General features: G+C 41.1%; 1 protein-coding gene across 4 annotated transcripts in view; it reads right to left on the bottom strand.

Annotated features, from left to right (window-relative positions):
- cc2d2a (coiled-coil and C2 domain containing 2A) overlaps positions 1–13,390 on the bottom strand; it is a 120,354-nt gene extending 106,964 nt beyond the window's left edge. For all 4 annotated transcript variants that reach the window (XM_062982174.1, XM_062982176.1, XM_062982175.1 and 1 more), the window contains exons 1-2: positions 13,236–13,390; positions 2,527–2,605 (exon numbers count right to left, since the gene is read on the bottom strand). In XM_062982174.1, the coding sequence (XP_062838244.1) occupies positions 2,527–2,557 (31 nt within the window). In that variant the 5' untranslated portion in view covers positions 2,558–2,605; positions 13,236–13,390. The remainder of the gene's footprint in view (positions 1–2,526; positions 2,606–13,235) is intronic.
- Between the last annotated feature and the right edge of the window lie 225 nt (positions 13,391–13,615).

Here is a 13,615-nt window from a genome sequence, read left to right as displayed (position 1 = left end):
TGGGCTTTTGTTGTGCAACCTGTGCTTAATCTTAATAGCTTGGACCTCCGTCGTCTTCTTGACGAACGCCATCTGTTTACTCTGGACTGGCTGACTGACTGACTGACTACGGCCTCGGACTCTCCTTCCTGTGATTATCGTTGGAACTGGTGAACTACAAACGTCTATACCTGCCTTACGACCTTCGGACCGGATTGGAACTTCGCTGACCGCTTCTGCCCTTGTCTGCTGCGTTTGTATCTGGAAATTGCTTGCTGCGTGGAGGAGTAACCTCTTAGTTACTCAAACATAGCTTTTGGCAGCAGAGAAGTATCTGCTGCCAATTATTTGCATTTCTTTGAACCTTTTGTTCACCAGCTTTGTTTGTTTAAGTCCCAGGCTGAAGTAAGCTTTTTTGGTTTAACCCGGATTAAACTCCGGTTTAATCCGGTTTATCTTTTGAACGTCTTCCTTGTGTCTTTTTACTTTTAAGGCCAATGTTTGCCTAGCCCTTGTCTTTTACGGGCATTTTTGGTTCTGTTACTCCAATAAACTTTGTTATATCTTATCTTGTGGCGTTCTGTCCTTGACAAATTAGGTTATGATTTTACAAACGAAGCACCAAAACATCATGTTAGACAACAAATTTGGCAGAAAAAGTAGTTCAATATGCAGTAATGCTATGTAGTAATTACTGTATTTATGAATTTAGCACTAAAATATCACGATATATTGAAAACATTGACTACAAAAATGCGTTGGATAATCCAGAACGTTGGATAAGCGAGGGTTGGATAAGTGAGACTCTACTGTAATTATTACATAACATTACTGCGCATGGCACTACTTTTTTTGTCAAATTTGTTGTATAATATGATGTTTTGGTGCTTAATTTGTATAACCATTGCCTAATTTGATGTTTAATCGGCTTTTCCTGAATCCCTTCTTATTATCCAACATATTCACTTATCCTGCCGGCTTGTTTATGTTGGATAAGTGAGACTCTACTGTATATTGATAATCTTATATTATCTGCTTAGAACTGGCCCCTTCTTCACAGCTGTATAAAATGCACACTGAAGTGGATTATATGGTAGTGTGGAGTCAAGATAATCCATTGCAAAGTAGATAATATAAGATTATAAATGGGTTATATAGCTGTGTGGAAGGGCCTTGAGTCTACACTGCCATATAATCCAGTGCAAATTAGATAATCTGTGGAAGAGGCCTGAGGCCTAAGTCTGCCTGTCCCCTGGGCTGAGTTGGTTGCTAGGAGACCAAGTGGGCAGAGATTAGTCCTCTAACTGGCAGCAATTGGATAAAAACAATTATTCCTTTCCCTCTAATTGGGACTTTATTTTTCTTTTCTTTTTGTTGTATCAACCTAGAGGCGTGGATGATGGGTTGTGTTGTGTTGTCAAATTTCGAGGTTGGGGGGCCAGTAATTTTGTTGTTTTGTTGGTCGCCGTGATGCCATCACTCATTTATATATATAGATATTTCCTTCAATCCATGTAATTCCTACTTCCTAGTAAGAAGCAACGATTTTGGATCTCACATGCCATCCATGTCAAAGCATGTAAGAAAATGTTGATTCCAGAGTCAGGGTGTGGGAGGCCTCCCTCAAATACAAGAGCCCCATGGAAATGTTAATATACAATAAAGAGTTAGCTACATTACAGAAGATTCATATAACTATCCTCTATTAGGCATGTTGGCTAAATGTGGTCCTCATATTCCCAATGACTATCTCATACTCAAGAATAAACAGCAGGGAAGGCAACTGGCACTGCATACTCTGCTTTTGAGATTTTCAGAGGTCTCTGGATGGCCACCAATTGATTCACAGCACTGAACTATGAGTGCATTATTACTGTAAAAATAATACTATTTGATACCACTTTAACTGACATGTCTCAATGCTATGGCGTCATGAATGTTGTAATTTTACAAGTCCTCTAAGCCTTCTCCGTCCAATAGTTCTCGTGGCTTACTAGTATACAATTCCCATAATTCCACAGCATTGAACCATGTCAGTTAAAGTAGTGTCAAACAGCACTAATTCTACAGTGTAGATACTTCTGGCTTAGTCTGATGTTGAGAAGACTGCTATAGGGAAATCTAGCTGCATCATTTAATCTATTCCCCACCACCACCCAACAAAGACTGTATCTGCAACAACCTGGCATCATAAACAAAAATCACATAAATACATTGTGGTTTAGGATGCTTTTTGGGCAGAATTCTGGAGGGAAATAGCATGGAAATGATTGTATTTCGATTCTTGAAGAGAAATTTGTCCCTTTGTGGTTCCAAAGAAAATGTTTGGAAATGTGATTTTCTAGTTGAAAAAGTGAGGAAATGCCTGTATATTATAATCTGCATACTATATATTTCCCTGATTTTTATCTATAAAATTTACATTATTACAGACTTTAGTTTACATTGTTAAAGGAGTATTGGTTCCCTCCTTGGAGTGATAGCAGCAACTTTGAGAGAGGCAGGCATTTCTCTAAACTTCTCTGCACTCATTAAGCGAGCACTTACTGCGTGGTGTGCGCACACTAGTAGTTTCCATGGTGTATTAGCCAGCGTTGTTAGATGGTACTTGTCTGGTGGTGGCCACCTAAAAGACAGATTGGGAAGGAAATAATAATAGTACTAGTAATAATAATAATAGCAACACTTTATTTATAACCCTCCCTCTCTTCCCAAAGGGACTCAGGGAAATAGAGGAAATACAAATGCCAAGTATTTAACAGTAAGGATACCAGATGACCCAGATGACTATTACTTCCCTGTCAATGTTCTGAGCATGCATGGGTAATTTCTACATACAAACTGTCACAAACTCATAAGGCAGGGGTCCCTAATCCCTAATCCAAAAGCAGGCCCATGCGTTCCACTGAAATACTGGTAAGTTTATGTTTGTTAAATTTGTTCTTCATTTTCAATATTGTATGGTTCTTTCATATATGTGTGTGTGTTTTGCACTGCAAATAAGGTATGTGCAGTGTGCATATGAATTCATTCATTTTTTTTTCAAACTATAGTCCAGCCTTCCAACAGTCTGGGGGACCATGAATCTCTGCTTAAAAAGTTTGAGGAGCCTGATTTGAAGTATTTGACTATGTGACTTATTCTCAGTACTAAATAGGCAGCACTAAATACACATTTCACATTCGTGAAGCATCCCAGCAAGTACAGATGTTAGCCTCATGTTCTCTTTCCTATGTGCTTTAGAGCAGTGGTTCTCAACCTTTGGGCCTCCAGGTGTTTTGGACTTCAACTCCCAGAAATGCCAGCCAGCTTACCAGCTGTTAGAAACTGTGGGAGCTGAAGTCCAAAACAAACGGGGGCCCAAACATTGGGAACCACTGCTTTAGAGGCACAGGAATATCTTTGTTTGCTTTTGTAGGCTCCAAGGGCTGATTGCTTGGTGGGGGGAGAGCTTTCACCTGGTATGTTGTTTTTTATGGTTATGCTTTTAACTTTATTAACAGTTTTAAGCATCTTTTTAATCTTGGCATCTGGTATCCCTTGACAACAACAACAATTTACTGATTAGCCAGTTGGCCTTATCAAGCACAGACAATACAAACACAAAATACAACATACATCTGGTTCACTTAAAATAAAATACAAATATACAGATATTTGCCAGCTTGGTGCCAATGTAGCTTAACCATAGATGTATGCATCAACTATCCTCATTTCCCCTACATTGCACCCCAATCTGATCTATGTACTCCGATCTCCTTTTAGCAGTTTTAAGCAAATACAGGGCCACTTTTGTTGTCACAATGGGGTATAACCGGCCAATAAAAATGTAGTTTTGGCCGCTATGTCCCAGCTTGTTTTATTACAAATAAAAGGCCATAATATTGTTTCCTTTCTTTTTCGTATAGGTTACAATTATGCAAAGTGTGGTTCAAATTTTCTACTTCAGGGGCGCCACAAATACATAATCTTCCTTCATATGGGATGTGGTTGAATCTGCCGTATCTCTCCATGTTCGAATCTTGCCCTGGTGAACGCGATTCTTAGGTGTTTTGGCATATCTGCTTTTAGGTATAACGCCCGCTGGAAATTACTTTTAAAACAACCTAACCACTTCAGAGATCCTGTGTTTGACAGGGTGGCTATGTCTTTCTGGGCTTCAATATCTAGGATCCTTTGGGTTACTGTCCTTCTTTCAGCCTCCCTATTCTGGCCTAAGGAAGTAATTTGTAATCCACAAATGTGAAGATAACTAGTTAGTTGTTCTGCCCCGGAATCTTGGTTTAGGCGATTAGATTGCTCTAAGAAGCACAATTTTGGGAGTCTATTATTTCTGAGATTTTTTTATTTTAGCCCAGTAATTATAGGCCCTGATTTTGGCAAGTCCTTCAATAGAATATATTTCTAACTCTGCTCTGACTTCAGCAGCGGTGGTCTAAGTGTCAACGCCAAGGATCTCTCTTAAAAATTTTGATTGTTTGTTCCAATATTGGTAGTCTGCTTAGGCCCCAGATTTCTGCTCCATATAATATTATGGGGAGGATTTTTGCTTTAAAAACTTTGATTATTGGAGTTAAAGAGCCAGGATATATGTGGGTTAGGAATCTTGCCAGTGTGTTGGAGCATGCCCTAGTTTTGATTGCGCAAGAAGAGTGTGCCAGCCAAGAGCCAGTCTCTGAATATACTAAGCCTAGGTATGTAAAAGAGCTCACCTGTTCTTTGCGCTCTGCATCTAGAACCCATTTGTGTCTAGATGGGCGCTTTCTGAACACCATGATTTTTGACTTGGAGTTGTTTATTGTCAGCTCGTTTTTGTGGGCATAGGTGTTAAATTTAATCAATAATCTTCATAATCCTATTTGAGTACTAGACATCAAAACCATGTCATCCGCGTATAGAAGGGTATTTATGTGTCTGTTACCTATTTTAGGCATGTGGACCTCGGGGCTGCTGAGGTGCTCTGGCAGGTCATTGATATAAAGGTTGAAAAGTAAAGGGGCCAATAAACATCCTTGTCTTACACCTTTGCAATAATCTATTTTCTTTGTCAAGGCACCACTGATTCCCATTCTAACCTGGATATGGTTATTGGAGTATAAACTTTTGACCAGGAGTAGTAATCTACGGTCTATTCCATGTACTGTTAATTTTTGCCATAGGAGTTCTCTGTTGATGCTGTCAAAGACTGCTTTTAAGTCAATGAAAGCAACATAAAGTCTGCCCTTTCTTTTTAGATGTTTATATATTAGGTGGTTTATGACAAAACAGTTATCCATGGTGGATCTTCCTGATCTGAAGCCGGCTTATTCTTCTGGCAGGATTTTATTTTCATATTCCCAAAGCTCTAATTTAGAAAAAAGTACTTTAGAATAGATTTTGGCCACTATATCTATTAGGCTGATAGGTCTATAGTTTTCTGGATCTTTTTTACACCCTTTTGTGTAAATAGGGATAATTATTGCATATTTCCAACCTGTAGGAATATTGGCAGTGTTATTTATGTGATTACATAGACCTGCTATTAAGGGGGCCAACCAGTCAGGGTTGGATTTAAATAACTCTGGTGGTAAAAAGTCTTCTCCGGGGGCTTTATTGATGTTAAGGCTTTTGATTATACTCTTTATTTCCTGTACAGTAGTCAGGGTCCAGTCTGGCAGATTCTCAGGGCTTTCTATACTAGGAGTAATATATTTCTTTGGAAGGGGTGAAGGGGCTAACAGTTCTGAGTAGTAGCTCTCCCAATTCGCTGCAGGAATAGGGGCATCAAATGCATATTTCCTTTCTTTAAGAATTCCAGCTACTGAGTTCCAGAAGAGGACTGTGTTCCTCCCTTTCTAACGAGTTCTAACTCGTTCCAGATGGTTATTGAATGGTTTTTCTTTTTCGCTTTAATGGTTTGCTTATATTTCCTTCTCAGTTCTAACATATTGTTATGTTCAGTCTTAGACTGAGACCCCTGCGCCTTTCTCATTCGACTTTTAAGTATTTTCCTTATAGATTGGCAATCAGTATCAAACCAGTCTGCTCTATTTCTTTTGGTAATTAATGGGGTAGCATTCTCAGTTAAATGGTTTTTTAGTTGGTCACATATATTCTCGAACGCTGAGTTAACTGCTGTCCAATGGGATGAGGGGGCTTGAATTGTGGCTGACCAATGTGCAAAGTCTATGGAATTAAGGGACTTTTTTATCGCATCGGTGTTGACCTTATGCCACCTGATTCTTTTGTTTAGTCGTGCCTCGGTGTTGTTTGTGATCCAGCAATCTAGCTCATTAGTAGATCTAAGGTCCGATGGTACCTTGATCTTATCACTGACTGGTTGATGATCACTATCAGCTCTGGGAAGAACTTCAATTCTCGTGTGTGTGCCATGGTATGTGTAGGGGTATTTGAAGTTAGGACCATTGCCCCCTAGGATTAGTAGGCTGCATTTGCTGATTAGTGATAAAAGTTTTGCACCTGCTGCATTGGTCTTTGTGTCAAAGGAAGACCAGCAGGATATCCCGCTTGCAGAGGGACTGGGTAGGCCTATAGAGGACGCTAAGGCCACAGGTGAAGGGCCTAGTCTGGCATTAAAATCCCCCAACATAAGAATTATTCTTTTGTTTCCAAGGAAATCAGGCAACCAGGAGATTTGGGTAATGTCATCAGGAGAGACTTTTCTTCTCAGTAAAAGGGATAGAGACCATATAATCATAGATTTCTTGTGAAAGCGCCTATGCCATTGCGATTTGTTATTGTCAATTGAGAGAAATATTTTATTCCTTTGGAGAATTAAATTGTACGTTGAGGGATTATTGTGGTTTTTGGTTAACTCCACCCCATTTTCAGTCTGAGACATACTGGGTGTCTTACTTAAGCATTTGTCAGAAGAGGCTGTGAGGGCTCCTAAGAAGGCTTTCAGATCTTCTATGGATCTGTTAATTGCCTGGATCCATTCAAATAAAGCAAGTAATGTCTCTGAAGTTAATGTGCAATGGTTAGCCATTAGATTGTAAGCATATTCTTTGTCCTTAGTTACATTATCTTCAACTGACATAGAGAGCTCAGGTGTGTCAGTCTCTATCACACCCAGCTCCTCCGACTCCAGAGTGGAGTTTATTCCCTCTAAATGACCCCTAGAACAATGTGTTGTCGAAGGCATTCATGGCCGGGATCACAGGGTTGTTGTATGTCTTTCGGGCTGTGTGGCCATGTTCCAGAAGTATTCTCTCCTGACGTTTCGCCCACATCTATGGCAGGCATCCTCAGAGGTTGTGAGGCATGGATAAACTAGGCAAGGAAAGGAAAAAATATATATCTGTGGAGAGTCCAGGGTGTGACAAGAGTCCTTTGTCAGTTGGAAGCCAGCATTAATGTTTCAGTCAATCACCCTAATTAGCATTGGAAAGGTTTGCCTCTTGCCTGGGGGGCATCCTTTGTTCAGTCATTAGCCATCCTTGGGGCTCCTCTGCCCTCAGAGTGTTGCTTCCCATCTACTGTTTTGATTTTAGAGTTTTTTAATATTGGTAGCCAGATTTTGTTCATTTTCATGGTTTCCTCCTTTCTGTTGAAGTTGTCAACATGCTTGTGGATTTCAATGGCTTCTCTGTGTAGTCTGACATGATAGTTGTTGGAGTGGTCCAGCATTTCTGTGTTCTCAAATAATATACTGTGACCACTAGAACAGTTTGTAGAAGAATCAAGTTGGGACTTACATGCAGGGTCCTTGTTTAGTAGTAGGTCTGTTATCTTACATTGTTTGGGGTTGTTTTCTTGGTTGTTCGGTTGTTACAGAAGGCTGACTGTATCTGCTTGAAAATGTGTAAGCTGCTTTGAGTCCCAGACTGGAATATAAATAAATATAATGGGAAACAGTGGTTTTGTTCATTACGGATTTTGAAGAAGTGTCCACATGTCCTTCAAAAATATTGTCTTCAACTTAATCAAACCTTCCATGGCACTTTTCCAGACCCCCCTCCTCCCTCTAAAAGGGAAAAATCTGTATCTGTAAATACTTCAAAACTCATTTCATTTTACGTTTAGGGGGATGGTGTTGGGAGAAAATGGGTGGTGTGCAAAGAACAGTTCTGCATTCAGTCCCACCCCCAACTACAATGCTGCTGTTTATTCGTTCAGTTGCTTCCGATTCTTTGTGACCTCATGGACAAGCCCACGCCAGAGCTCCCTGTCAGCCGTGGCCACCACCATCTCCTTCAAGATCAAGTCAGTCACTTCAAGGATACCATTTATCCATCTTGCCCTTGGTTGGCCCATCTTCGTTTTTCCTTCCATTATCCCCAGCATCATTCTCTTCTCCAAGCTTTCCTGTCTTCTCATTATGTGGCCAAAATACTTCATCTTTTCCTCGAATATCCTTCCCTCCAGTGAGTAGCCGGGCATTATTTTCTGGAGTGTGGAGTGGTGTGGAGTGCTTGGATCTTCTTGTGGTCCAAGGCATTCTTAGAATTTTCCTCCAACACCACAGTTCAAAAGCCTCTATCTTCCTTCGCTCAGCCTTCCTTATGGTCCAGCTCTCACATCCATAGATTACCATTGATTTAACTATGCGGACCTTTGTTGCCAGTGTGATGTCTCTACTCTTCACTATTTTATCGAGGTTGGATATTGCTCTCCTCTCAAGAACTAAACATCTTCTGATTTCCTGGCTGCAATCTGCGTCTGCAGTAATCTTCCTTCCTAGAAGTACACAAGGTCTGTCATTGCCTCCACATTTTCTCCCTTTATTTGACAGTTATCAATCAGTCTGGTTGCCATAATCTTGGTTTTTCTTGATGTTTTACTGCAACTCTGCTTTTGCACTTTTTTTTTCACCTTGATGATAAGGCTCCTCAGCTCCTCCTCGCTTTCAGCCATCAAGGTATCATCTGCATATCTGAGGTTGTTCATGTTTCTTCCAGCAATTTTAACTCCAGCCTTGGATTCATCAAGCCCCACACATTGCATGATGTATTCTGCGTACAAGTAGAATAGGTAGGGTGAGAGTATACAACCCTGCCATACTCCTTCTCTGATCTTGAACCAGTCTGTTGTGCTGTGGTCTGTTCTTACTGTTGCTACTTGGTCGTTACACATATTCCTCAGAAGACAGACAAGGTGACAATAAATGTGTTGAAAATCCCCCAGCAAGTAACTAGTCCTATAAAAAAAAACCTACTATCAAAATTTAATAGCTGTGCAGTTTTAGAAAGGCTAACTCTGGGCCTTGTTCTAGATACAGTTTTCTTCGTACACTTCCTTTCTCTCCACTGCTCATCTGCAATGTATTTTATAATCATACACTGCTTGAAACAGTGTGACACTGCAAAGAAAAGTTATACAATCATCAGAGTTAGATACACGGTTCTCTTGCCCTTGCACCTGATTTTCCTTGGCACCAATGAACCTAACCACTCCAAAAACCCCTGAGTTTGCTAGGTAAGCCTACTGCAAAGTGAACCCATCTCCATGAGTCAAACATGAGTGTGAGGGTGTCCATAGCAAGGGGGCAGAAATGGCAGCTCTTTTATTATATCCCTCGGACTAGCTTCCTCCAGTTCCAAAAATACTGAGTGAAGATGACATGGACTGCATCAAACACAGATAATGTTAAGCAGAGCATTAATTTAGAGAACATATAATCCCCATGTGCACATTTTCTTGCTTCGAGCCATAAGGAGAGGTTGGTAAGCAATAAAACAATATTATTATCATCATCATCTATAGAGTCTATGTTTAAAATGTGTTTTTAACTAATATTTTTACTGTTTATTGTTTAATTTGCCTATTTTATTTTATTTTTTCTCCTTTATTGACTTGTCATTTAATTTGTATATATTATTTATTGTATTTACTTATGTTGTGAGCTGCCCTGAGTCCTTCTGTGGAGTTGGGGTGGGATATAAATAAAGATGATGATGATGATGATGATGATGATGATGATGATTATTATTATTCCCCTTAGCATGTTTACTGGGTCCCAGGTAGATGGTTCTCCTTGGAGCTATGGCTCTACAGACAGGAAAAACACCCACTGTTTTGTGGTATTAAATCCTTGGTCCAGGCTGGAATCAACAGTCGCTTGTTTCAAACCTTCCACAGGGAAACAGTTGCAAAATGGACTTGCATTGTGTTGCCTTGCCTCACAATCCATCATCTTGCTGTAAAGGTTTCCTACCTATGGATTTCTCAGAAACAGAAGTCCCTTTCCTCTGGTCTGAAAAGGTATCACCGCTCTTCCTTGTCTTGCCAATGAATCCATTCACATGACGTAAATGCAGGCAGTCCCTGAGTTACAAACATCTGACCCACAAATGACTCACAGTTACAAACAGGGATGAGACAACAGGAAGGGAAAGAAATCTACTCCAAGGAAGGGAAATTCACTCCTGAAAGAGTTATTAACATAGGGAAAAGGTGTCTCCACTGAAGCATGCCAACCTAGCAGTTCGAAAACATGCAAATGTGAGTAGATCAATAGGTACCGCTCTGGCGGGAAGGTAACAGTGCTCCATGCAGTCATGCCGGCCACATGACCTAGGAGGTGTCTACGGACAACGCCGGCTCTTCGGCTTAGAAATGGAGATGGGCACCAACCCCCAGAGTCAGTCACGACTGGACTTAACGTCCAGTTACCTTTACCTTTTACTGAAGCATCATCATCATCATTATATTATTATTATTGACACAAAGACATAGTAAGACACAGCAAACAAAATCCAGCATATATATCATCATCATCATTATATACATAACCATAGTTACCATACTTTTTCCTTTTCCATTCCCTTCTCCCTCCCCACATCCACCCCTTCACTGTTGACAACTTAATCCACTGAAGCTTTATCACCAATCCTTGTTTCCACAACAAGCCAACTTTTTCAAAATCCAGTGATCACAGAAAGTGAGGTGAAATTTATTGGACTATTGGACTATGACCTGTTAGAATCACAACCTAATGGGGATTATGACCTGTTAGGATCATAACCTTTTTGGTAGCAGAGTTTCAGAGATGTTCCTTTAGTTTATTGGGTGCTGGAAGAGCACTGCGCACATACATATCTTGTTTCTATTCAATGCTCTCAGCAGACAAAGAGTCAAGTATTATTATTTATTATTTACAGCATTTATATTCCGCCCTTCTCACCCCGAAGGGGACTCAGGGCGGATCACATTACACATATAGGCAAACATTCAATGCCTTTTAACATAGGACAAAGACAAACAACATAGCTCCGAGCGGGCCTCGAACTCATGACCTCCTGGTCAGAGGAGTAGTCCTGGTCAAAGAAGTAGACTTCTTTAAAATACTGTGTTTGTTTTACTCACAACTTCATGTATTTAAATATATATGTACCTTTCTTGACAGGGTAAACTTTAAAATGTTTCAGTTTGTATCTTTAACTTTTAGTGTTTAACAGTCTCTTCAAAATGATATTGCTCTGTAACAGCTCTTTTTCGTAACAGTCTACATCCAAGGAACTCAAGCCCCAACTGTCTTCTAATTCCTAACGCTGGCTTCTGCAGTCAAACAGACTCAAGCCTCAACCAACTTCTGTCATCCTTTTAAAATAGCATTCTAAGAAGTCACATGGTCTGCAGGCCCCTCCCACTGCTTTAAGTACATAGTGCTATGAAAACTGCAAACCAAAAAAGACACACACTTCAGGAAATAAACTGATACATAAAACAGACAAAACATTAAATAGAGGAGGCTTGAGAAGGTTGCCGATTCCAATAAAATCTTATGAAAATGGGTACAGACAACAACAAAAACCCACAGGGGTGTTAACCCTTCCCTATACTATTCAAAAGCCCCGGTGGCGAAGTGCATTAAAGCGCTGAGCTGCAGACCAAAAGGTCCCAGGTTCAAGCCCCGGGAGCGGCGGGAGCGGCCGCTGTTAGCTCCAGCTCCTGCCAACCTAGCAGTTCGAAAACATGCCACTGTGAGTAGATCAATAGGTACCGCTCTGGCGGGAAGTTAACGGCTCTCCATGCAGTCATGCCGGCCACATGACCTTGGAGGTGTCTACGGACAACGCCGGTTCTTTGGCTTAGAAATGGAGATGAGCACCACACCCCAGAGTCAGACATGACTGGACTTAACGTCAGGGGAAACCTTTACCTTTACCTAGTCTCACTTATCCAAATAAATGGGCCGGCAGAATGTTGGATAAGCAAATATGTTGGATCATAAGGAGGGATTAAGGAAAAGCCTATTAAACATCAAATTAGGTTATGATTTTACAAATTAAGCATCAAAACATCATGTTTTACAACAAATTTGACAGAAAGAGTAGTTCAATATGCAGTAATGCTAAGTAGTAATTACTGTTTTTACGAATTTAGTACCAAAACATCACAATGTATTGAAAACATTGACTACAAAAACATTGACTACTAAAAGGCAGACTGCGTTGGATAATCCAGAATGTTGGATAATCCAGAATGTTGGATAAGTGAGACTCTACTGTTGCTGTGTTTGAGGAGTATGTATCTTCACTCAATATTTTGAACTGTCCTGGCAACAACATGGGATTTGTAATTTAGTGAAGGACATTGAGTTCCCCACAGGGGGAAAGGTGGGGTATAAATAACATTAATAACAAAAATTTAAAATTCTTGGTCTAGAACGAACTACAGAACCCAAAATGCCACAGAATATTGCCACAGCAATGGAAGTGGGAGCTAGCTGACTTATGCATGCCATGTGGGCCATATCGGGAACTTTCCCCATATTTTATTAAGTGCACTTGCAAGCTACTATCTCTTGAGAGTTTTTTTTTAAAAAAAATACCATTACAGGCTAAAGCACTGAAAAGGGGTGCAAGCAGTTTGTAATGCACATGGACTCAGCATAGCAGACAATGAGGCATTTGCATGGTGCTGTAGAATAATAATAAGTGTGTAACAGGGAGCCTTTGGAAAGGCTCAGATAGACCTTTTCCCCCTCAGCTTAAGCGGCTGAGGGGGAAAAGGAAGGGGCCTGAGGCTGCTAGGAATTGTGGGAGTTGAAGTCCAAAACACCTGGAGGGCCCAATTTTGCCCTTGCCTGCTATTGAATGAATATAGCTAGACACCACTTGGAACTGCCAGGGCTCAGTGCTGGGAGTCGTGGTTTTGCAGGGCCTACAACCCGCTCTGCTGGGGCCTCCCTAAAATGCAACCCCGGCAACAATTGCAAGGAGCTCCAATGGCAACAAGAACTCTTTCCGCGCGCACGAGCTTCGAAGTCGAAGTGCGCGCGCTTATTCCCGGGTCGCTCTTGCTCCACGTACCTTTTTGCTTGAAAGGAAAGGCAGGGGGTCACCATAGGGTTTCCAAGCGGTGCAGTGAAGGCCTTTTCCTGGTGCAATCGCCTTCAGCCCGCAAGCTCAGGCGCTTGGCAACGAAGAAGCAGCAGGAGGAGGAGCAGCAAAAGGAGGAGGAGCGCACAGAGTTGCCTCTAAGGCTTCAAGTACTGGGCCCGCCTTCTTCCTTCAGTCCAGAGGGAAGGAAGAAGCCCAGCGTCTCTGTGCCTGTTTTTTTTCATAGAATCATAGAGTTGGGAGAGACCTCACGGGCTATCCAGTTCAACCCCCTGCCAAGAAGCAGGAAAATCACATTCAAAGCACCCATTTGGAGGCTTAAAAGCCACCAAAGAAGGAGCCTCAATCAC

Source organism: Anolis carolinensis, chromosome 5 (genome assembly GCF_035594765.1).
Source record: "Anolis carolinensis isolate JA03-04 chromosome 5, rAnoCar3.1.pri, whole genome shotgun sequence".
NCBI classification, from domain to species: domain Eukaryota; kingdom Metazoa; phylum Chordata; class Lepidosauria; order Squamata; family Dactyloidae; genus Anolis; species Anolis carolinensis.
Note: the sequence above shows the minus strand (reverse complement) of the source record. Positions and strands in the feature narration are given on the sequence as shown.